The 24,580-nt window shown below is 60.9% G+C and overlaps 1 protein-coding gene across 5 annotated transcripts in view; it reads right to left on the reverse strand.

Moving 5' to 3' along the window:
* The window catches only part of LSP1 (lymphocyte specific protein 1), a 37,537-nt gene extending 13,941 nt beyond the window's left edge, over window positions 1-23,596 (reverse strand). For 2 of the 5 annotated variants that reach the window (XM_012456223.2, XM_012456224.3), the window contains exons 1-2: window positions 12,071-12,115; window positions 11,165-11,259 (exon numbers count right to left, since the gene is read on the reverse strand). In XM_012456223.2, the coding sequence (XP_012311646.1) occupies window positions 11,165-11,259; window positions 12,071-12,073 (98 nt within the window). In that variant the 5' untranslated portion in view covers window positions 12,074-12,115. Of the gene's footprint in view, window positions 1-11,164; window positions 11,260-12,070; window positions 12,116-23,404 lie in introns of those variants that run through there. The other 3 variants (XM_012456228.2, XM_012456227.2, XM_012456225.2) reach the window with 2 other exon arrangements.
* Between the last annotated feature and the right edge of the window lie 984 nt (window positions 23,597-24,580).

The raw sequence follows: 24,580 nt of genomic DNA on the forward strand, positions 1-24,580 counted from the left end.
TGGCCTGGGAAAGGCACCCTCCGGCCAGCAGCCCAGGCCCCTTGGCAGGCTGGGTGGAGCTGTCAGGACTCTGGGATGGCCGACCCGCCTGTGGCCCTGGCTCAGCCCCGTGCAGCTGCAAGGGATTTGGTGTTCCTGCACAAATGCAATTAGGCGATTTCCTGTGTCTGTTCTGGCTCCGAGGCCCAGGGTTCAGCCCAAGGGGCCAGGCAGTGGGGAGGCTCCATCCATCCACCTCCTACTCTGGTGCACACCCGCACCCTCATGGTCCCAGGCTCCACTTCACGGCTTGGCCCCCAGCCAAGGACACCAGTATGCACAGAACTCTGATGGAAGCCTCGTTCTGAGTGGGGCTCCTCAAGTTCAGGTCTGTTCTGGCCGGCCTCATCCACTGCCCACCACCCCCTGACTGGGGACACCAACCCTTCTTCTCCTTCCTCCACAGCCCCCCTACTTCTACCTCCCAGTCTCCACCAAGGGCCCAACAATGCCTGTCCTTGGCCCAGCACACCCAGCTGCCTCTATCGTTCCCCTGCAGATACTTCCAGAATGAGTGTGGGGCTCAGTCCCTGTCCAGACTCTGCCCACTGCAGGCAGCCCCTGTGGCGTCCCCACCTGGCTGTCCTGAGCCCAGAGGCCGGTGGAGAGGGTCCTTTCTGGAGTCCTAGGGAGTGAGGAGGCTCTCTCAAGGAGTGGGGGCTGCAGGGAGGATGTCGAGGGGGAGCTCCTCCTTCAGGCCTGATGACAGGTCCCTTGGACACCACAGGGAGCTGGCAGGAGGCCTGGGGAGCTGGGGGATCTCCCACCAGGGTGGCTCAGGGCTCCCTGCACAGCACCGAGGTCTCTGGTCCCCTCATGGGCCCAGCTTCCCCTGGGGTCATAGACTTGCCCCTCAAGTCATCGCAGAGCCCAAGAACAGAGAGACACAGCACAGTGGGAGGCAAAAGGTGCCCACAGGGGCTGTTCTGGCTGACGCTTACAGAGGGCAGTGGGATAGCAACCCTGAGTGCCCCCGCCACCGCCAGCCGCCTACCACGGCATTCATGACACAGGCTTCGGAGTGTGAGTCGGGCTCTATCTGGCAAGCCAGGGCAAATGCGGTGGCAGCTGGCAGCACCCGCACCCCACAGCCCGTGAGCCCGCCCCTGTCAGCTGGCCCCTGGGTTGTGCAACTTGCAGGGGTCCTGCCCCAGGGAGGGGGCAGCCCAGGGAGGGGCTCGAGGGTGTGACACGGCCAAGCTGTCACTCCTCCCTGGAGAGGCAGCTGGGAACGCAGCTGGGAGGGGAGCCAGGAGTGGAGACAGCCTGGGGCCAGCAGGTGGGTAACAGGTGGGGCAGCGGGAGGGGCACGCACCATCCGCCTAGGGCTGGGGTGTAGAGATGGAAACCTGTCCCCCAACACCTGGCACAGACCCAGCCTCCCCCCAGGGCCTCCAGCACCTTCCCAGTTGTGCCTGCACCCTGCTGGGTATGGGCAGGATGGGAGTCAACCCTTTTCCTTGTAGTCCGGGGCCAGTGGGAGAGGGAGACACCCGAGTGAGCAGGATCCTAGCCTCTACCTGGTGAGGCCAGGTAATGAGCCGCCGGGAAGAGGGAGCTGCTATCTCTGTGCAGTTGGAGCTGGGAAGCAAGGGTCCCCGAGGCCCCTCCCCAGAGCCACCAGAGTTATGGTTCAGGAGGAGCCGCCCTGGCTGCACTGGGGAGAGCTGGGGGCAAGAGCAGCCTGGAGAGCAGCAGGGACCCCCTCTGGGACATGCCGCCACCAGGGGCCCAAGGGCAGGCCTGGCGGCAGGAGGCCTCACCCAGGCCCTTCAGGCTGCAGGACATCTGCAAGGCATTGAAGGCAGCAGCCTTAGATGGGAGGCGACTGAGAGCAGCCATAGCCAGAGAAGCTGAGCCTGAGAGTGCAGGGGAAGGTCTAGCAGGCCAGGACCCCCATCCCAAGCACGAGGCTCCTGCCTGTCTCCCCTGGGCCAGTGGGGCCTCACGCTAAGGGTGCTGTCCGTGGCCTGAGGTTGGTTCCACGGTGGAATGCGTGCATCCAGGCAGAAAGGGGAGCACAGAAGCGAGAGCCCGAGACCCAGCCCCGTCCGCCAGGGTCCCTGGCCCAACTCGTCCCCGGTGCTGGCAGTGCCGACAGCCAGACAGCCGCTCTGGGCCTGAGTCCCCGTCTGTAAGGGCCAAGCAGGTTAATCCAGCAAAGTGCTTGGCTCTGCGCTGGGGGACAGGAGGTGCTGCAGTCACGGGGCCAGTGTTCTTGAGTCTCTTCTGTGTGGCTACTCCTAGAGGGAACGAACCTAAGGGCACAGAGGGCACAGAGGTCCGGCACACCCAGCCTGCTGGGAGCAGGGAGCTCGGGAAGATCCTAGCAGCACATGGTGGCTAAGCTCGGGCCCATGGGAGCCACAGAAGTTTCTTGGGGGAGAGGCTCAGAGGAGCAGAGAGCCAAGAGCCCCCAACTGCCCCAGGGTGGGGTGCAGAGTAGAGCTAAGAGCTAAGGCACGGCCCACTGCCATCCTTGGTGACCCTGGGTGAGACTCAGCCAGGACAGGGACCACGAGGACGGGGTGGTGCTGATTGGAGGAACATGAGGGACACACACCAGCCCCAGGTGAACCCCGGTGGGGAGGGAGGAGCCACGCTGCCCGGGAGTGCCAGAAGGACAGGACGGTGGGCACTTGGGGCCACACACCGGCCCTGAGGAAGCAGGGAGCCAGCGCCAGGAAGGGTCTCCGGGAGCCCCCTTCCCAGTGGTGAGAACTCAGCCCCAGCCTCAACTTCCTGGGCCTAGAGTCTTTAGCTGTAAAATGGATGGGTGACTCCCACTCAGCAGGAGGCACTGGGATCTTCTCTGCTGGCACCAGCTTCCCGCTTCCCGAAGGTGGGTGCTGCTGGGCAAGTGCCCCTGGAGCCTGTGCTGTGCTGTGAGAGGAGGCTGAGTCACCTGCAGTGGCTAGGTCCCCTGCCTCCCGCTAGGATCCCCACACCCAGGTCCTTCTGAGCCTCTGCCACACAGATCACATCTGGAAGGCTCCCTGGAGGAGGTAACGCCTGGACTTGGACATCTGCCTGCAGAGCTGGCTTTCTTCACAACCCTGGGAAGACGGACCTCCGCTCCTCGGCTGGTTGATTGAGGGGAGAGTGGAGCCTCCCTCCTCCACGGCACCAGCCCAGTGCTGGGGGTGACACAGGGGCATGGTCACAGGGAGCTGGAAGCTGGCGGGGGTAGGAGGTTCTGCCCCCATGGGCTTTATATGCGGAAGCCCGCATGGCTGAGCAGGGACCCAGGGTCAGCCCAGGAAGGCCGTGAGAAAGGAGACCGTGGGCCCCACTCCATCACACAGGGAGGAGGCACTGTGCCCCCTCCCCCGCAGCTGCCTCTCTCTGGGCCCTTCTGGTGGGCAGAGGCTTGGTGAGGTAGAAAGCCCAGCCCCCGCCAGCAGCATTGCCTTCTGACATTGGCAGCCATTTGTAAACTGGGGGGACCCTGCAGGGCCTCTCCTTGCCTTCTCACTGTGGGGCAGCATTTGGGGGCCTCTTAGGGGACCCCTATGTGCTTCCACTCAGAGCCCCCAAAGCTAAGGAGCCTCCACTGCCCTGTCTGCAGCCTTCCCTGCTGGCTGTCGCTACCCAGGGCTCAGTGGCCTGGGGGCTGACGGAGGGGGGCTCCCCTGCCACGGCCCCTCCTGGCACCTACCCGGCTCATCTGGCCCACCTCCCTCCCACGTTGGCTCAGGCAAAGTGCTCGGGTGCCAGGAGCCCCTTGTGCCCAGCCCCAGACCCTTCTTGGCCTTAACCCCACCTGGCCTCCCCTGGAACCCTGACCTGCTGGATCCAGAACCCACCCCGCCCTGAACGGCCCCGTGCCTCAGCCTCCCTCAGCTCTCACCCATTTCTTAGCCGGGGGTGGGGGAAGGCTGGGCCTGAGGTCTCGCCCCCGGGAAGGGATGTCAGGGGGACCAGATCCTCACCCTGACACTGCTCCCACCGTCCCCAGCCTCCCTCCTCTGTGGGACTCCCTGCTCTTCTGGCTGTCACCGACATGGCCACCACCTGCCCCCCCCACTGCCAGGCTAGCCCAGGCTTGGTTCCGGCTTTCTTCTCAGTCCGCCTGGGATGGCCCAGGGCATAATTCTTCCACAGTGGCTGCCTCGCTCCAATTCCTCCCTCCTCCCTCCATCCTTCTCCTTCTCCTTCCCTCCTTCCCTTCCCCCCTCCCCCTGCTCCCTCCTCTCTCTATCCTTCCCTCCTTTCCTCTCTCTTCTCTCCCTCCCTCCATCTTTCCTTAGCCAGCCGTTTATTTTGTCAGGTGCTAGGGACCCAAAGACGGAGGAGTGCGATCTCAGCAGTTGCCAAGAAACCAGCGCTGACCCCTGCTGTGGATCAAGAAGCACAGAGGGGGAGCTGGCAGGAAGTCTTTCAAAGAGGCACTCCGGTGCCTGCTCTGAGCCTGGGGGCACCATGGTGAGCAGCGCCCTGGCTGGGAGGAAGGGTGCAGTGGCCGTGGGTGTGTCTAGGAGTCCCCGGGGAGGCACAGCCAAGGGGAAAGAAAGCCGGTCCCCCCAACCCCGCACAGCCCTCCCCACCCTCCGCAGACCCCTCCACACACAGCCCTCCCTTCCTCCTGGACCACCCCCCTCCACAGCCCTCCCTGTGCTCCCCGGATCCCAGGCGCCAGCCCTTGACTCCGGATGACCCGAGGCTTGTCCGAGTCTCTGCCTCCCACCTCCACCTCTGGGGAGAGGCGCACAAGGAGTGGTCCGTTCCTCTGGATTCCCCACCCACCCAGTCCAAACCTGCTTCGCCCTATCCCCCTCCTCCCCCACAGCTGGGGCTGCTGTCCTGGTCTCTGGCGCAGCCCACCAGCCTCACACCCTCCCTGGCACCCACCCTGGCACCCACTCAGGAGGCACTCAGCCCCATCTTCAACTTGGAATGGGATGGGGTTTCATCCCCTGTTGCTGAAGCCCCCTGAGCTTCATGACCCACCCAGCGCGGCACGAGGGCCCTGAGCTCCTGCCTCAGCTTCACCCCAGAGCAGTGATGCCATGACTAGGCTATGAGTACCGGCCAGGGTGACTGCAGCCCAGGCCTGCTGCCACACCACCCAGTCTCACAGGTGCCCAGGCCGGCTGGGCAGATCCCCAACTCTGCCAGGCTGAGTCCCGGCCCACTTCTTCACCCTGGGCCAGGCTACGAGGCACTCTCAGCCCACCTGATGCCACCCAATGGTAGGGGCACCTATGCGCCGGCAGATAGCACTGACCTCAGGCCATCTATGACCCTGGAAACCTCATGGTGTGGCCTCCACAGAGCCCCAAGTCTTGAACTCTGCTGAGACTGGAAAACGGAGCCTTGTTTTCCCCCACCCCTCTACCTCTGGCTTCCCGTCAGTCCTGAGAGGCTGGTCAGGGACCGTCCACCTCTACCCTCACAGCAGGGTCCAGAACCAAGCTTGACGTCCCGCTGATCAGCCCATCACCTCCCTGGGCTGGGTGCCCTACCTCTTGTGATGTGCTCCAAGGTCAGCCCTGTGTCGGCAGCACCCTCGTCCCGCTCCACAGCCGTTGCCCCATCTGCTGCGACTGGCCTGGGTCAGAGGTTAGGGCCCTGCCCTGCTCGAGGGTGGTCCTGTTTGCTGCCCCCCGGCAGGGCTGCGACTCTGCTTGCCCCATGCTCGCTCTTTCTTCCTCCCTCCTCCTGCTCTGCCTGCTGTGCGCGTGGCTCCTCCTGTCCTCCTCGGTGTCCGTGGCCACAACGCTGCTGGACCTGTGCCACAATCGAGGAGACCCGGGGGACCTTTCTGGGGCCCCCGCCAGCACTCCGTGCCGCAGCTCTCACCCTCACACGCACCTACATGCAGGCCCTCTTGGTGCCCGCCTCCCGCAGGAGGGACCACGGAGCCCTGATACCCACGGGCCTCACCGACAGCCCAGCTGTGCCTCCTGCCTTTGCTGGACAGCCCTCGGGAGCACTGAGGCTCCCAGACCGGCTGGGACTGCCTGGCAGAGTGCTCGCCGTGCTCACGAGGCAGGCTTTTGGCACGTTCCAGGACACGCGACCAGTCCCTGGCACCAGCTCGGGGCTCTGCCATCCTCATTCCTTCCCAGCTAGTCGTACTCAGATATACCTCACATCCCTGAAGGCTCTGCCCATTCTCCATGCAACCAGAGGCTTCATACATTATTCAGACGTGGTGCCCACCTGGGCAGGAGCCGCAGCCGGCACCCGGGGGGAACAGCCAAGCCAGCCTGGCATTCGACCGCCTGTCCTGGGATCCCGCAGCACTGGGATCTTCCTGCTGTAGCACTCAGCAGCCAGGTCCTCTGCCTGCCACCCCCCCATGCCACGTCTGCCTGCGGAGCTCCGGGGTGCCCGTCTTGGCCCCCGGCCCCTCCCCAAAGCTCTCTTGGCTGATCAGCCCCTCCCAGGCTCATCATTCCTGGGGGTGCAGGGGAGACGTCGCAGAGCAGAAAAGAGTCTGCCCCTGGGCTGGCTTACTTCCGCAGGAGACTCCCTGGTGTGTGTCCCCTGGCGCTGTGGACACCCCCTGCCAGCCCCCAGATGGGTGTAAGCTTTGGAGCCTCCCTGAGCCTCAGCTTTCCTATTCGCCAAATGGGGTCCGAAGGACCAGCTTCAGTGGACCGCATGAGACTCCTGTGTCCTCGGGATGTCCTGGTGGCTGAGGTCAAGTGGACCTGCCACGGTCCTCTGTGCCTAAGGTCCAGACATCCCCATTTAAAGAGGCTCAGTGAACACCCGTACGGCCAGTACCTCCGTCCTTGAGACGGTCTCCAGAATGCTGTCCCCTCATCCCCATTACAGATGCATAGACGGAGGCTCAGGGCTGCACCTCTTGTGCAGGAGCCCCAGGGAGCTGGTGACGTGGCTGGGGCTCCAACCCCTCCACCTCCAAGAACTGGGTGTGGGGAGGACCAGGCAAGGACAGAGGCTGGAAGAGGTGATGCCCTGAGTGTGTGTGGATGGTAGGGTCCTGACCCACTGGATCCCAGTCCTGGCACAGAAATCCTGCCCTCAGTCCCAGGGAAAGCCAGCCCCCGTCCTGCGTTGGGTGCTCTGATTTCCTCGTTCGTCCTCTCCTTGGCAAGCTCGCCAGCCCTTGCCTGGCCTCACTGCGCCCCTCCGGCGTCCATGGTTCGCCTTTTGATCTTCACCCCACCGCCCATCTTTGGAGTACCCAGGAGTTGCGTGAGCCCACAGCTCTGCAGCCTTTAGCCCCGGGCACCTGCCAGGTGGGGCCCATGTAGGAGGGACCCCTCCTCTCATGCCTGGGGTTGGCAGCATGGAACAGTGCCCGGGACCCCCACCGGCTTCCATTCTCGCCTCAGCCCACCCTCTGCCCTCCCCTCCTGCCACCGCCCCACGCCCCCTTCTGCACCCCTCTCTCTCCTCCCTCAAGGCAGCCCCTGCTCTCGTCCTCCCTCTCTGCATTTTTCCCTCCGTTTCTCTTGTTTCTTTCTCATGCATTCGGTCTCTCTTTTCTCTGTTCACTTCTCCCCAGGTCGGACTTGTTCTCATCTCGAGAACCTCACAGTCCTGGGCACAGGGTCACCAACCTCCCAGCATCCCTAGCCAGGCCCGGCCTCCGATCTCACCTCCACAAGCACCACCTCGGCAGCGGCGAGGCCTCCCCAGCCTGTCATGGGCAGCACGGACCCCCACAGCCATGCTCCCTCGTGGCCACCCCACCCAGGGGCCACCCAAGGGCTTCTCTCCCACGAGCTCTCACCTGCAGCGGCTCCTGCCTGCCCTCCAGAGACCTCTGTGGTCAAGCCCAGGCCACCAACTTCTGCCAAACCACTCTGAGCCGGATGCTTAGTCTCCGGGGCCATGCTCCCTCTGGCCACAGGGTGCCCCCCCTTACGGCTCTGGTAGGGGCATCCGGGGGGGCCAGTGCCCAGGGCACCCTGGCTGCTGCTTGCTGGCCGCTCTGCCCAGCTCTGGTTCGCCGGCTGGGACTGAAGCCTGAACCGCAGTCCTCTGGGCTCCGGCCCTGACACCCTGCCCAGGGGGCTGGGCCACTCGGTCCCTGTACCCCTGCTGCTGGCTCAGCTGGGCTTCTGGGCAGGACGGGCTCTGTCCGAGACCGACTCCTAGCCCTGCCAGGGCGGGGGCGACCCCACCCTCAGGATCTCGGGTCTGGATGGGCCCAAGGCAGCCACACCCCTTTGGACACTGTGGTTGGAGGCCTGGCTTCCCCCAGCCCCCTCAGGGCCAGCCCAGCAGGCTGCCAGCCCATCCCTGCCCCACTGGCCACATCACGGGCCCCAGAGGTCCCCAGGCCAAACTGCTCAGGGAGCGTCCCTGCCTGAAGGCCCTTAGAGCCCTGGGGAGAGCCAAGCACGGGGTGGCTGCCACGTCTGCGGGTAGATGTGTGCCTGAGATGGAGGGAAGGGAGGGACTCACATCACCCAAAGAGCCTCGGCGGGGGTCGGCACGGAGCTCTGGGGGCCTCAGTGCTCCATACAGAAGCCTGTCAGGCTGAGCCCTTGCCCACCTCTTCACCCCAGGCCAGGCTACAAGCACTCTCAGCCCACCTGGTGCCCTCTCCCAAAGCCAGGAGGGACCAGTATGGTGGCTGAGTCCGGGTGACCTCTGGAGTTGAGTGGGCCGAGGTCTCCTGACCGTCCCTAACACTGGCCTGGCCCGAGCTGGCCCTGGGAGAGACCCGAGTTGCCTGGGGCAGGCAGGAGGTGCAGGAGAGACTCCCAGGTGTCAGGAAGGGCAGACTTGGCAGGGAGGCAGTGGTGGGAGGAGGTCAGCCCAGGGCCTGACCCTGCCAGCCGGAAGCTGCATGCTGGCAGGAGCTGGGGACAGCCAGGCCTGGAGAAAATGGTGTTTCAGGGCTCCATGCAGAGCCCGTGGGCTCACACCCAGGTGTAGACAAGGAGAATCGCCAGGGCAGGGGTGGGGGAGGACGGGGCAGTGGTGCATGGTTTCCCACTGGCCTGGAGCACCTATTTTAATGAACGTAAACTGCATTGAACTTACTCCCTGGTGGCTGCTGGCACCCAGCATGGCCTTGCAGGGCTTGTCACTGAGGACACAGCACCCTGTGTGCGCTGCCTCTCCCTGCCTGCACCCGGCATGGAGGGACAACCAGGGGGTCCCCGGGGAAGGGATGTGGCGGAGCAGGTAGAGGAGGGAGCCTTGGGCAAGTTTCTTCATCCACTTAGCTCCTCTGAGCCGGGCTCGCTCTTTATCCAACAACGAGCGGGCAGGGGGCTGCCTGCCGGGCCTGGAGGGCTGGGGTAGGGGCAGCTGGAGCTGCTGGATGTTTCGGAGGGGTGATCTGTGGCAGTGCTGGTGAGCACAGTCCCATCCCGGGTGGCAGCGTGTGTGTGCGTGTACATGTGTGGCTGGGGCGCAGAGGCCTCCGGGTCCAGGTCCTGGAGGGGGGCATGTCAGTGCCTGGCTGCATGCCGCTCACCGTGGTTGCTCCCCACAGCTGGACAAAGGACTGTCACTGTTTCTTGCCCGGCCCCTGGCAGGGCGAGTTCCCAAGGAACTCAAAGGGACGGGTCCTTATGCCACCAACCCACTGGCCGACCACCGCTGGCCCTAGTGAGGCCCCCTCCAGGCTGCCTCCTGCCTAGGTCCACAGGGACTGGCCCTGAGCCTGAGCCCACGTGGCACCAGTGCCCCTGAGTGCTGCTCGCTCACCTGGGGCTGCAGCTGGCTCTGGGCCTGGCTGGACGGATGCTCATGGCCGAGCCCCGAGGGACAAGGGGATGAGCCCCCACACAGCCAGGCTGGGGCTCTGCTGATCCCCCGGGTGCCGCATTGCTTTCTTTTGGGCCTCAGTTTCCCCGTTTGTTAAGTGGCACTGGTGAGCTTGGGGGATGGACCCCAGGCATTCCTCAAATCCCAGGCCACAGAGCTCCTGGGGGACAGCAGGAGGACACATTCCTGCTGGGCAGAGAAGGGAGCCCTGGAGGACACATTCCTGCTGGGCAGGGAAGGGAGGTCTGACCGGGGCAGGCCCCAGCAGAGCCTGGACGCCAGGAGGAGGAGGCTCACAGGGCCCAGGGGTAAGGGGAGGCAGGAAGCGGGCGTGCTCAGCCAGGCTCCCTGTCGATCCTGGTGCTGGTCCTGACCTGGGGTGGCAGCCAGAGACCCTGCCAGGTGGAGACCAATCAGGGCCATCTCTCTGCATCTGCAGGGACCCCACAAGTGGGAGCTGGGGAGAGGGGTGAACTGGGCTGCCCTTAACTCCTCAGACCTTGCTGATCCTGCCCCCATGGGCGTCCCTGGCTTTCCACCCTCCCAAAGTCTCAGCACTGAGTGCCTGGCCTGGGTGAGTGGTGGCAAGCTGACTGATGCCAGCCCTGCCGCCCAGGATCTTGAGGTCCGGCCTGCGTGCTCCATGCCATCAGAGGGGTTCGGAGCAGGACAGCCTCCCAGCTTCATGGAGGAGGTGGCGATTCAACTCAGCTTAAAAGCCTGGAAGGGTTGAGGAGGAGGAAGGGCTCTACGGGCAGCTCAGAGCGGCTGACGGCGCACAGGGATGGCTCTGAGACCTCCCAGGCTGGACCCTCAGAACTCTGCTCTCCTACCCGACTGCACGAGATGCCACACCACTACTTTACAGAGGAGGAAACAGGCAGGAAAAGGGCGCCTTGCTGGCCCAACGCCTGAAGGCAGAGGAGGCCCGGGCGCCCTCCCTGGCCCTGAGGAGTCCCCTCGCCCAGGGTTGGTGTGCTGCGCCAGGGCGGGTGAGCTCAGCCCAAGTCCCATTTCATGATCTGTGAAGTGAAGGTGACAGAAGTGTGCCCAGGGTCCAATGGATCCCACGGGAGGCCCCCGAAGCCATGGCAAGGATGGGCCGTTCATCCTGGGGGCTCAGAGCCGGGCAGAAGCCCCGGGAACAGGTATGAGTAGAACAACAGCACGACTGGCAGCGCTGGTGGGTGGGGGAGGAGGACGCGGGGCAGCTGCCAGGGGCCGGAGGAGGAGAAGCCTCAAGCAGCCTCTGCCCTCACATGCCCCCATGGCCGGCCTGGCACCCTCTCCCTGCCCACCGCAGCTGGGGGGAGGTCCAGTGGCCCCATTCCCCGGGGCTTGGCCTGGTGCATGTGGTCAGCTGCCCAGCGAGGGCACCCTGCCCTGCCCTCCATGCCCAGCCGGGGCAGGAGGGACCTACCTCAACAGAGTATCCAGGCCCTGTCTGCTAGGGTTCCTCCTCAGAAGCTTGGGACTGCTCAAGCGGCAGCCTCTGCCGGCTGGTGGTGACCTGGCCTGACCCCAGCCCCAGGACACAGCCGCATCTTCGGAGGCTCCTGCCCTGCTGGCCCTCCTCCCGTGCCCCTGCCCCCTGTGCTCATCTCTCCCTGGCTCTCCTGCCCCTCTCTGCCCCTCTCTCCTGCACTTCCCTGGCACTCCGCCCTGGCCCTCGGTGTCTCGCTGGCTCTCACCCCTCCCTTGTCCCTTCCTCTGTCTGTGGTCTGCTTGTCCCTGTGACCCTCTGCCTGCTTGTCTTGGCCCCTCCAGCCCCTGGCACCGGGGTCTGCGGGCCGGCTCCCTGAGGGCAGCCTGGTCCCTGTGTCCCCATCCCTGTGGGTCTTGCTGACTGTGGGTCTCCCGCTCCCCTCTCCGACTTCAGGACACCCAGCAGCTGCTTCCCTTTTGTTCCCCCAGCCCTCTTCTCCGCCCCCGCTCTGTCTCCTCCACCTCTACCTCCTCCTCCTTCCAAGAAGAGTAAAAATGTCAGACCGAAAACCCTGCCAGACCAGCAGCATGGGGGCTCAGCCGGACCTCTGTGGCCCACTGGTGGGCAGCGTGGGGGCCCCCTTCCCTCCCTCCCTTCTTCTTCCCATTCCTCCCTCTGCCTCTCCCCTCGGGCCACCTCGGCAGCCGCTGCCCGCCTCTCGGGCTCTCCTGGCCTTCCGTGGCAGCCCTGCCCCAGGCACAAGGGCCTGTTCTGCCCATCGCCGCCTCCCACCTCAGAGCGCCTCGTGCCCTCTGCCAGGCCCTGCCCAGACCCTCCTCTGTTCCTCTCCTTCATCAGCCTTCCTGGTCCAGCCCGGCCTCAACCTGCTGCCTCCCTCACCATCGCCGCAGGCCTGGGCCCTCCGCTGGCTCCTCTTTGTCCCGTCCCCTCCTTCCCCGTCTCGCACTCAGCCCCTCGCTCCTCTCCCCTTTTCCTCTGGTGTCTCTGTCCCTATCTCTGTCTCCCTCCCTCCTTCCCTCCCCCCTTCCTTTCCCTCTCCTCCCTTCCTCTCCCCTCCTCCCCTCTCCCCCGCTCCTGGTTTTCCACTTTCCCTCTGTTCATTCCCGGCCTCTGCTCTCATTGTCACCCCCGGAGAAGGCTGGGCACCCCAGGAACCCTCTCTGGTCCCCACATGGGGAGGCTGCCCCCTTTCCTGGTACCACCCACCACCAGAGTGCAGAGACACCCCGAGAGGCAGAGATGCCACCAATGTGGCATCTTTGGTTTGGTATTGGGATGCCATGGTCCCAAGAGGTGTCCAGTGGGCACAAAGTCAACCCGGTGCCCTCGCCGGCCAGGCCCCCCTTGCCCCATCCTCTGGCCCTAGCCCAGGGAGGAGCAGCCCAGCCCTCTGTTCCTCTGGTTGGGCTTGGCCACTGTGACTCACTGGAGAACATTCGGGGCTAGTGGCCGAATGAGGGGAGGGACCAGACTCATGTTCAGGGCTTTCCGAGGGCCAGCTCCACCAGGGCAGTCTCACAGCCGGTGGCTCGCCCAGCTCACTGGCACTCACAACCGCCACTGTGCCCATGATCTGGATGGAGAAACCAAGGTCCAGCCAGCAGCACTGGCATCCAAGGTCACGAGGCCGGAGCCAGAGCCGGGCTGCCAGCTGCCACCACCCAATGACCATCCCGGGCCACCATCTGTGCGTGAGCAGCCCACCCGCCCATGCCACCGTCCATCCCCACATCCTCGGGGAACAGCCCCCTCTGGCCTTCCGAGCTATTATGAGTCTGGCCAGGCCAGGCAGTGGGGACGGCGCAGCACCTGGGAGATGCCGAGGGAAACGAGGGCGAGCCGGTGAATCACCGCAGAGGGCAGCTCGCTGGGGTTGGCAGCGACAGAAAACTCCACTCCACACGGGTCCATAGCTTGGGCTGTGGTGTCAGGTGGTGGGCTAGCCTATGGAGACTGTGTGGGGGTCAGGAAGTCCGTCCCCACCCCCAAGCACACACCAGGATGGGTTTCAGGGCCAGTCCTGGAGAGAGGAGCCCACAGCCTCTCCCCTCCCTCAGCACAACCCAGGAGGAGCCAGGGAACGTCAAGTGTACAATGGATACCATAGTGTCTCCCCACATCTCCAGCGCCCACACAGCTGCAGAGACCACGGGATTCTGGAGTAAGCAGGAGGGATGGTGGCCAGGGCCGGACCTCAGGTTGGACAAACATTTAGTGAGATTGCCCAGAGAGGCAAGGTCACCTAGGGTAGGTGAGGTCACCCAGGGGAGGCCGGGTCACCTGGGGGAGGTGAGGTCACCCAGGGATGGTAAGATCACTTAAGGGATATTAGATTACCTAGGGGAGGAGAGGTCACTTGGGGGAGGTGAGATTACCTGGGGGTAACCCAGGGGATGTTAGGTTACCTAGGGGAGGGGAGGTCACATGGGGAAGTGAGACCACTCATGGGTGGTGAGATCACCCAGGGATAGGTGAGATCACACAGAAGAAGTGAGATCACTCAGGGGAGACCAGATCACCCGGTGAGGTGAGATTACTTGGTGGATGGGGGCATTACTGCCTGTTTCCTCCTCACCTCCTGTTTGGAATTCTGGAGGGAGTCCCAGCCACAGACAGCCAAGAATGAAATGTGGTCAAGGCATATTTTAGTTCAAAAGAAGGAAGAATATTCCCACAGGGAAAAAAGCTACCTTGGAATGGCGGGACTTCCCTGTCACTAGAGAATGATCATCTGTCAGAAATGCTGATTGGTGGGAGGTGACAAAAACAGATATTTAAATGCAGTGGCCAAGATTCAAGGTTTTACAACTAGGGCGTGTCCTGTGAGGGACAATAGAGCAGAGTATTGTACTCTGCTGTTACGTGTGTGCTCATCCATCCACCCACTCATCCATCCATCTCTCTGTCCATCTATCCCTTCATCCATCAGTATATCCATCCATTTACCCATCCACCTACCCACCTATTCATCCATCCATCCACTCATCTACTCATCCACTCATCCATCCATTCACCCATCCATCCACCCATCCATTCACCCACCCATCCATCCATCCATCCATCTATCCATCCACTCATCTGTCTATCCAATCATCCATCCATCTATCCATCCATCCATCTATCCATCCACCCATCCACCCATCCATCTATGCATCTATCCACCCATCCACCCATCCATCTATCCATCCATCCATCTATCCACCTATCCACTCATCTATTCATTCATCAATCCATTCATTTACCCATCCATTCATCCATCCACCCATTCATCTATTTATCTGTCCATTTATCCATCTATCCATCCATCCATTCACGCATCCATCCTTCTATATGAATGCGTCTTTCCATGTATCATTTATCAATTCATCAATTTCCAACATATCTATTCATCCAATTATCTACATAAACATAATATATCCTTCCATTTAATTCATTCAAGCATCCACCCATATAATCATGTCCACCCCTCTCTACACATTTCTTCATTGAACAAGTATCCACCACCCATCCATCCGTCTGTCCATCCATCCATCCATCCTTCCAGTCATTTACCTAAATGTCTTAGTACGTAGAAAACGCTTAACAGATGCATTCAGTAAGCCATCCATCCATTTACCTAAATGTCTAAATATGTAGAAAACACTTAGAAGCATTCAGCAAGCCATTTATCCCTTTGGATGCATGCTTGTTACTGTTATCTACATGTTCACTCGTCAATTTGTATGTCTATTTGTCCAGCCAGCCGAACAGTGAGCTATTTGTTCTTTATTTAATGTATCTTGCTATATCCAAATGTTCTTCTTTTCTTATTTTCATTTATCTGTACAAATATTCTATTTACTCATACTATCCATGCATCTATTTACACATCTGTCTATCCATCCATATGCCCATCTATCTCCCCACCTAGCAAGTCCCACTTGCAGTTACACACACACATACACATATGTGTTTACCCTTCTGTACACATATGTGCCCATCAGTTTGCCCATTAAGTGATCTAAATGAGTTAACACAACAGTTACCGGCGCATAGTCTGCCCATAACTAATGTTCCTTATTTTCCATTCATCTATTCACTCACCCAACCAAACATCTGTCCATTAATTTCTCCATTTACCTATTTGTGTATTTGTCCATCTATCCATATATTTATCCATCCATCCATCCGTCTATCCATCTGTCCCTCCATCCTTCCATATAGTCAATAAATTTACTGAGTTCAGACACTTTGAGGGTCCTGGGGATTCAGCATTAACAAAATCCCTACTCTCATGATTATCATGTTTCAGTGGGAACAAACACATAAATAAATAAATAAAAATCAGATGATGGAAAATACGACAGAAAATATACATCGGGGTAAAGGCATATAGAGTTCTGGAGGAGAATGATATTTCATGTGTGATAGCATCATGCAAATAAGCAATTCTTTCCTTAGGTTTTCATATACGAAAGACTCATGGAAAGAAGGAATTCTTTTCTCATTTGAAAAGAGATGAGCGAAATGAGAGTGAGACTATTTGCACAGTGGGAGGAAGTGTTCCAGGAAGAAATTCCTGATTTAGTAGTGGCTGCTTGCTCATCTGTCTTTCTAGTGGTTCACCCAGCACGGATTCAATCATCTATTGATCCATCGTCTATCCATTTATCTTCCCACTTATCTCTCATTATATCCACCCATATGTCCACCTATTCATCAATCATCCATATCCATCCATATGCCTACCTCTCCTGACATACTTCTATTAACCTTTCCAATCATTCATATGTCCATATTCCAGCCATCCACTCATCCACCCATCCGTACTTCCATCCCATCTGTCCTTCCACCGATACATTCATTCACCCATTCATCAATCATCCACTCATCCATACATCCACTCATCTTTTGTGTTGGTACACCTGCTCATTTATCTGTTGGGCTGATGATCAGCCAATATACACAGATACAACATAGTTGAATATATGAATATAATCAGCATCCATTCTGATAGATTAATATTTGTACCACATGCGATGTTAAATATTCTAAATATCACATCTGCATTTATCCATCCACCCATTCATTTGTCCTTTCATCCATCCATACATATGTTCTTCTGTCTATCCTTCTATTTTTGTTCATCCATTCATCAATTACTAAATAATTCTTTCTTGTTATTTATACATGAATCCATCCACACATCCATCCATGCATCCATCTGCCTATCCATCCTATCCACCCATCCATTTATCCATCCATCCACCCATCATTCAATCATCCATTCATCCATCCATCCACCCATCCATTGTCTATTCATCCATCCATTTGTTCCTACTTCCTATCATTCTTCATTCATCTTTCCATTCATTCATACTGTTCTCCATAATTGATTCTTTTTGAATCTTTATTTTTCCTTTCTTATGTGACTAAGACATGATTCATAAGCTCATGGCCCAAGAACAAAGCAGACCACCATAGCCCAGGAGGCTGCGGACCTCGACAGAGCCCGAGCAGGGGCTACAGGGGAAGGGATCTGTCTTCTAATTGACACATTCTCATCATCCCTGACACACGCCTGCAAATATATGTTCACAGAGCAGCATCCCAGTGAAAGGCGCTCTGAGCAGTGAGAGAGCGCCCATGGGACAGGGGAGGTCAGGGTGGTGGCCTCAGTAGCTCCTGAGTGATCCCTGGTAGAGAAATGTCTCTGATTTAGAGAGGAGGCAGCCTTCAAATGCTTTGAGCATGCATCTGTTCAGTGTAGCCCTCTGTCTAAGCAAGCAATGCTGACAGCAGGAGAATGGGCCAGAGCCACGGGTTGGGGCCAGAGTGGTGGGTGGTGGGTGCTGGGTGCTGGGTGCTGGGTGCTGGCTGCTGGGTGGTGGGTGCTGGGTGCTGGGTGGCGGGTGATGGGTGCTGGGTGCTGGGTTGTGGTGATGAAGCTCAGGTTTTGGTTGGGCCTGGGTCTAGGAGAAAGTCCAAAGGATTATTTCTAGCTTTATCTGGAATGAATTGGCTAGATTCTTCCATCCCAAGTCCCATTGCTTTTCTGAGGGGAGGTACCCGGGACAGGAGGAGGCGGTAGCCTTGGCTCAGAAACCAAATTGTCAAAAGTGTAGGTTCTACCCAGGAAGGAGGAGCACAGCCATCTTTGAGATGAGGGGGGCGTGCTCTTCTCTGGAGCAGCAAGGAGCAGTAGGTGAGGTCCCAGCTGCCAGGAATGGAGCCGGGCAGTGACCCCTGCACAACCTTGAATCCTCATCTGCAGCCCGTGGGGCAGCTGGAGATTGGAGGCTCTGGGAAGGGCACTGGGCACAGAACCCACCCCCTGCCCGAGAGGACAGGGTCTCCGGGACACCTCAGCTCCTCTCCCCGAGCATATGGTGTATGGAGAGGGCCCTGCCTCTGCACCCCTGCTCCCAGGGAAACTGGGAACCCAGGAGGGACGGTGGAGCCCTTCATGCTGGGACCCTATGAATTTCCCGCACAGAGCTGTCCTGCACCAAGCTCTGAGCTCAGGGCCCAGAGTGCCTGCCCCCTCCTGCCGGGGCATACAGGTGACTCAGAGGCCCTCCCTGCCACAATCCCCCCTGGCCCCGAGAAAGGGCCAGGGGCTTTCCTCCTCTGCTCCAGCTCAGCGACTCCTTCCTCCCTTATCTGCCTGTGTCTGGCACTGGCGGGGCATGCTGGGTGGGACAGGACCGGGAGGCCTGACTTTCTCAACCCCCTAATCTCCTATGAACCCCACCCCCACACAGTCCCTCACACCTCTTTCCAGGTGCCTGAATGTTGGGGAGGGGATGCGGGCTGGGCCGCCTGGAGAGAGCCCAACCCCGGGAAAGGAGCTCTGCTGGGCAGCCCCCTGGCCAAGCCCCTCCAGCCCACTCGCCTCTTCTCAGTCTCAATGCATCCTCTTCCACAACCAGGGCCCAGTTCCATCCACCTCGGAGCACACAGAAAGCCCCCTCTGATTGCCTTGTGGTCCTGGGATGCCATCTTCCAGAAGGTCTTTAGCGGCCCCCCAAAAAATGCCGAGGGCTGGGATTTGGGTGGGGATTTGGGCTGGAGGGAAGCCCAGGCCCCTTGCTGGTCCAGCCTCGTGTAGTCCCAGTTCTGCTTTTTGGGAAGGCTCCCGGGGGTGCTGGCTCAGCTTTGCCCATGAGTAGTGCTCTGGTGCCCTCGGGAGCCTCCGAGTCCAGAGTGGCTGGTATGAGTGTGGGGTCAGTGAGCTCCCGGGAAGGGCAGCCCACCCCAGCTCCCTGCTGGTGCCCACAGGTCTTGTGGGCACCCGAACTCCACAGGGGCAAGGACTCTGGCCTCTCCCTGAGCAGGGAGCAGTGCTTGGACTATGCACTTGGTCCCTGTGAGCTTTGGTTTCTATCTGTGAAATGGGAGGCTCCGGAGACCTGTCTCACAGCTCTGGAGAATGAAACAAGAGCCTTGGTTTAAAAAGCTTGACAAAGGTGGGGCGGGGTGGCTCACGGTGTAATCCCAGCACTTTGGGAGGCTGAGGTGGGTGGATCACCTGAGGTCAGGAGTGTGAGACCAGGCTGGCCAACACGGGGAACCCCCCGTCTCTACTAAAAATACAAAAGTTAGCTGGTGTGCACCTGTAATCCCAGCTACTCAGGAGGCTGAGGAGGGAAAATCGCTTGACCCCGGGAGGCGGAGGTTGCAGTGAGCTGAGATTACATCACTGCACTCTAACCTGGGCGACAAAGCGAGACTCTGTCTCAAATAAATAAATAGCTTGGCAAAGACTGGCATGGAGTGAGTGCTTGGTCTGAGTAGCTAAATTCTGAGTGTGCAGATGGGGAAACTGAGGCCTCAGAGGGGTGGGGCTTCCTCATTTAGAAAGCAGTCGGAGGACCTACAGCAGCCAGTGCAAGACCAGACCTGGGGCCTTGCAGCCCGTCCCCCAACCCAGCTCCCCGTGCAGTGGGGTCTCAGGGGCTGGGACTGCAAGGCAGAGCTCATGGCCCCATCCCCCTCACCAGCCTGAGGACCCAGATGGGGAGACTACTGGGCCCTTTTTGCACCAACATCCTCCTCTTCTGTAGGGCCCACCTATCCCCCTGGCACCCTCTCAGGGAACTGAGGTGGAGGCAGGCTGGCCTGTAGGGTAGTCGGGGGGAGGCCACCATCCTGCCACCCCAGGGTGCCATGGGCCATGGCCTGTCCCAGCTGGACCATCTGGCCCTCAGACCTTCCTGGCACTGCCCTTGTGCGGCTCCAGGATTGTTTTAGAAGGAGACACGTGGGGACCTGGAAGGGGGCGGGGGAAGGAAGGATTTTGGCTTCCAGAATCAGCAGGGGTGGGGCCTGGGCTGCTCCCATTTGTGTGACCAGCCCAGCTGGGAGTCGGGGGACAGCAGCGCCTGCCAGCCCAAGAGGAAGAAGACATCCTCTCGTCCCCTGGGGAACTTCCAGGCGCCTGAGACCTCTTACCCAGGGTAGGAGGAGGGGACTTCTCCAGGGATCCCGGTCCAGACCTCAGGTCTGGACCACAGGAAGGAGTGGGGAGGGAGCCCCAGGGCTTAGCCCTCCACCCCCACCTTCCTCAGCAGCCCCTGTGGGGCCAGGGCTGGGGCTGAGGTGGCTTCCCCAACTGTCCTCAGCTCTGCCCTCTTTCCTGAGTGCCATGGGCACTGCCAGGAACTCTCCGGGCCGTGTGTCCCAGCTTGGAGCACTGCACATCCTCCAGGTGATGCCCGGCCCAGGCTGGGAGGGCAGGTGGGGTGGAGGGCTGCCCGGGAGCCTGACTGCATGGGAGGTTCCATCTTGTGGGCTTCAGCACCTCAGATGAAGGCTTCCCGAGGGCTGCCTGGGACCTCCAGGTAGGCTCAGCCCCTTCCTCCTGTAGAATCTGGAGCTCTGAGGGCCTCCAGGGACAGACGGCCAGAAGGGGCCTTGCCAGAGCGGCCCCTCCGGTCATCCCTGTCCTTCCTGACCCAGTTCAGCACACAGAGAAGGAGGGAGGGTCCGGTGGGCCAGGACCTGGCTCCAGGACTGGCCCTGTCCATGGCAGGTGCTGACAGAGCCCTGGGCAGTGGCCTCCCCTGGAGGGCTGGACAAGACTTTGAAGGTCTGCAGAGGGCCAGGGCGGTTGGGCGATGCTAGGAAGGGCAGGGGCAGAGGTCCTGGGTCTGCCAGGGCTCTGACACCTTCCAGAAGTGGGAAGAACTGGGAAAGCTGGTGGGACAGGAAGTGAGTTCAGCTAGGCCAGGAGGGCCCTGCATGGCCACCCAGGGACGTGGGCTCTGCCTGTGGCCAGTGAATGGTTCTTTCTGTGGGAAGAGGCGGCCTGGTCGTGCATGGGGAACAGACGGGGGCCCGGGCTGCACAGGGCCGCCTGGGAGGGCATCCAGGGTGTCTTCGGGATGAGGTGGGCAGGCAGACTTGCCTTCTAGGTGTGGGCATGGGGCGGGCACCCTGGACAGCTGGACCAAGGACAGGCACTGCAGCCACTAATGCAGCCTGACCCCAAGAGGGTGTACCCCTGCAGAACTGGGCTCCCAGATTTGGATATGTGGAACCCAAGACCTGAGAGACACGCTGACCCTCCCCAAATGTGGACTGGGATCGCCCCATCTTCATCGCCCCGAGGTCTCTGAGGCCCGATAGCTCCTTGGTGTGGGGAACGCCTGTTCCCCCAGTGCCACCAGGGAGTCCCCGCAGAGCCAAAGAGCTCTGTGAGATCCTTGTCCCCACTCTCAAGGGACAAGGACAAACTAGTGACTGTCAGCTGGACGGCGGGGCAAGGCAGGAGTGCCCCCGAGTGGAAGAACCAGAGTCCAGCCTGGCTGGCAGCCCAGGCAGAGCCTGGACCCTGCTGAGGGTCAGGGGACCTGCTTTTCCCTGGGGCCTGGTGGGAGAGGAGAGCCTTGTCCTGGGGGCATCTGAGGGGCCCCATCATGGGGGGTAGTTCCAAGGAATTTGGCCCTGCTCAGCAGTCTGAGGGGAGGGTCACGTGTGGGATAGTCTGAGGGGTTGGACTCACTTGTCCAGTTGGGGGAGCTTGGCCTGCCCCGGGCCTCGTGTGGGGGCCTGTCCTGAGAACCTCGAAGCCTGACGTCCCTGGCGCTCTGGGAGCTACATGGGGGCTGTGTCATCTGCTCGGCTCCACCCGCAGCTGAGCCTGCCCAGCCTGGGCCTTCCTGGGGACTCCTGGGTGGGGCTTCCCAGGTCATACTTCCCTGCCTGGGTGCAGGGGCCTTCTGTCTCACCCTGGACAGGAAAATCCCCGGTTCCCTTAGTCACCTTGTGAAATGAGAAGCCTACCCTGCTGGACTCTCGGTTTCGTTCTGAAAGGTCGGGCTTGGCTCCCCACCCCATGCAATGCCGGGGGCAGGGGGAGGATAGGGTGTGTCCGAGGAGGGGGCCCAGGCTCTGCAGAGCCCAGGAGCAGGGCAGCTCTCCAGCCGGAGCTCCTGACACCCAGGCACAGGTGCAGCCCTGGCTGTCCGGGATCTACTCTGAGATGCCCGGGATCATCTGTGCCTGCCTCGGGTAGCCTTGGCCATGTCCCCCTCCCCCCGTGCCAGCCCGGAATAAGGCATTTGAGACAGCTGGGTGGGGCAAGGATGCAGCCAAGGAGGACGGCGGAGGTGCCCCCGCCTAGAGGCTCATGTCCTGCCCTTCTATGGGCATGAGGTGACCAGGAGCAGCACCTAGGCCAGGGCTGGGGCGATGTTGACAGGAGGGGCCTTTTCGGGGCCAGGACACAGCTGTTGTGCACCCAGCAGCCTGTCTCCTTGCCCACGGCCTGGGCGGGGCATCCTCCCACCCCTCCCTGGGGACAGTCCTCAGCCAGCCCCTGCCTCTGTGTAGCCTCCACTCCACTCACGGCACTCAGGGTCCTGTTGGCAGCCCCCAAACCTGTGCCCCAGTGGAATTTGGCAGCAGGAAGTTCGAGATGCAGCCCGCCTCACGCACACCAGGCCCACAGCAATGTGACGGCTGCTAAGGGCACAGCCATAGGACAGTGGTGCAGCCGCCAACACCGAGCAGGCACTGGGGCCGGGACCCACTTTGCATGAAGGCTGGGAGGTTGTCCCTGCACCACCCTGGGTTGGGTAGATGGGAGCCCTCTGCCATCAGTCCCAAGGCAGAGCCCGGTAACAGCCCCGGCTGTAGTTTTGGGGGATGTGGGCATCACCCTGGGCCTCCACTCAGGTCCCTCCTGTGTGGCTCCAGGTGTCACACCCTTTCTATGACTTGGGCCTCAGCACCTTCCCTTCCCCATATCTGGCTGCAGCCCCCACTGGCCTGCCCCGAGGCCGGCCTCTGTCCGCAGCATGGGACCAGCATCCCCTGACCATCAGCACGTCGCCCCTCTGCCCCTCGACGCTCTGCCTGTCCCCGCACCTCACGCCCTGAGCACTCTCATCTCTTCTGGGTCTTGCACTGGGGACAACTCAGGTCCCCCTGGCGAGGTTCAGCTGCGATGTCAGGATGCCTGCTGGCAGCTCCCCCCGACAGGGACCGCAGTCGCCAGGCCCTGAGCTCTCTCCAGCCACCCTAGCACAGGGCTGGATGCCCACTGGTGCCACAGAGTACAGCTGCCCGCTGGGAGGCCTTAGGGGTTTTTCTGCCCAGCTCTGGCCTTGGCAGTCGCACACACCACCTCTGCCGTGCCCCCTCTTGTACCCACGCCAACCAACACACTAGGCCGGCACCCAGCGCAGGCATCTGCCAGAATCCGGGGCCTTGTTCTTTACCTAGGGTCAGGGGCAACTTTGGGTCCCCTGCCCTGAGGCCTGCTGGACCCCACGCCTGGCGGCTTCCAGACCCTGAAAGCAGGAAATCCCCTCTCAGATAGACCTGCAGGCAGGTGGCTGGGCCAGGCCAGCTCCACCCTTCCCAGAGCAGCTGCTCCCCAGTCCCCACCTCACCTCTTCCCAAGCTAACAGCGCCCACAGTTCCCAGCTCCTCCCCAGCAGTACAGGTCATGTCTTGGGGTCTCCCGGCTTCAGCCATCCACCATGGGCTTAGGAGCCCATGAGCCTCCCCCAGTGAGTCCAAGGCGCAGAGACGGACAGAAGAGACGTCCACCTTTGTTGGGAGATGGGGGCCCCGGCAAGACTTCCTGCCACCTGTCTGTGGGGCTCCAGCTTCCCCATCGGGCACCCCAGTTCTCCCATTGGGGGCCCCAGATTCCCCACCAAGCACCCCAGTACCCCACCCTTCATGCAACTCAAGGACTATGCACCCATCGCAGACCCTTACCCTAGCAACTCTTCCCGCTCCTCGGCGCCCGGGTCGCTCGGAGCCTCCGCCATCGGCCTGTAGTCTGGGCCCTGCAGGGTGCTGGCAGATTCCAGGAGTGGGTTTACGTGCCGCGGCTCTCAGGGCTTTCCGGGGCGGCCTCCGAGCCCCCACCCCCAGCCGGGTTTCACTTCCCCCTTCCTGCTGCAGGTTGAGGTTTGGAACCTATCTTGGCCTGGGTCGGGGTGTTGTTTTTAAATTTGTTGCTACAGAAAGAGAGGAAGGAAAAAACCCCAACCAGCCCTCAGGAAGCGTTAAGCAAGTTGCAGGGGCCTGGGGTGACAGAGACAGGCCAAGATGGCCTCAGGCAGCTCCTCACAGCTCAGGTGGGGCCCCACGCCCTGGTCCCCACTCTTAGCTCTGGCCGCCAAGTTCAGCTGTGAGTGGCTGGTTCCAGGGATGAACATGTCTCTGATCCCGGAAGCACCACATAAGCGTTTCAGCCTCTTTGGGTGAAATCTCCCCAGAGGCCTCTCTCCTGCTGGTGCTCATGGAACTCGGTGGAACGAACCTTTTCTCAAAGCCTGGGGTGGTAGCCTGGAGACCCCCCGACTGGCTGCATGTCCCAGGGGGTTTTGGGGGCTGTGCCCAGGATGCCCCTGCGTTCTACCCACCAGGTACCTTGCTCTGTCCTGGGCTCCCTTGCTGATGCTGAGCTGTCGGCCAGCTGCCTCATCCCCTCATTGTCCCTTCTCGCCCCCCCGGTGTCCTTGCTCTCTATGCTCTGGGGCTCTGGAGTTGAGCACCGACTGGTTCATGTCCCCAAGCTTTAAGCGGGGGTGCCTCAGGGACCCTCCCGGGAGGCATAGGCGACCCAAGGGGAGGGAAGGAGGTGGTTTCCAGCTCTCACTGTGCTCAGCTTCTGGGAGCGGCCATGCAGCAGCTCCAGGGTCAGGAGAAGGGAGGCATGGTGCAGGGGCCAGACCCCGAAAACTGAGGCAGGGGAGGACTTCAGCTGGGCCAGAGCGGGGCAGCCACGGAGTGGCGAAGCCTTCCCTGGTGAAAACCTCAGCCCGGGAGGAGGGAAGAAGGGAGCCCTGGCCAGCAGCTGGGCCTGAGAAACCCAGCCAGCAAGGACTTGCAGGGGTCCCGAGGCAAAGAGGGGCTGGAGAGAGGCCAGGGGTCAGGAAGGCCCAG

Source organism: Aotus nancymaae, unplaced genomic scaffold (assembly GCF_030222135.1).
Source record: "Aotus nancymaae isolate 86718 unplaced genomic scaffold, 86718_ANA_hifiasm-v0.15.2.pri h1tg000106l, whole genome shotgun sequence".
Taxonomy (NCBI): Eukaryota; Metazoa; Chordata; class Mammalia; order Primates; family Aotidae; genus Aotus; species Aotus nancymaae.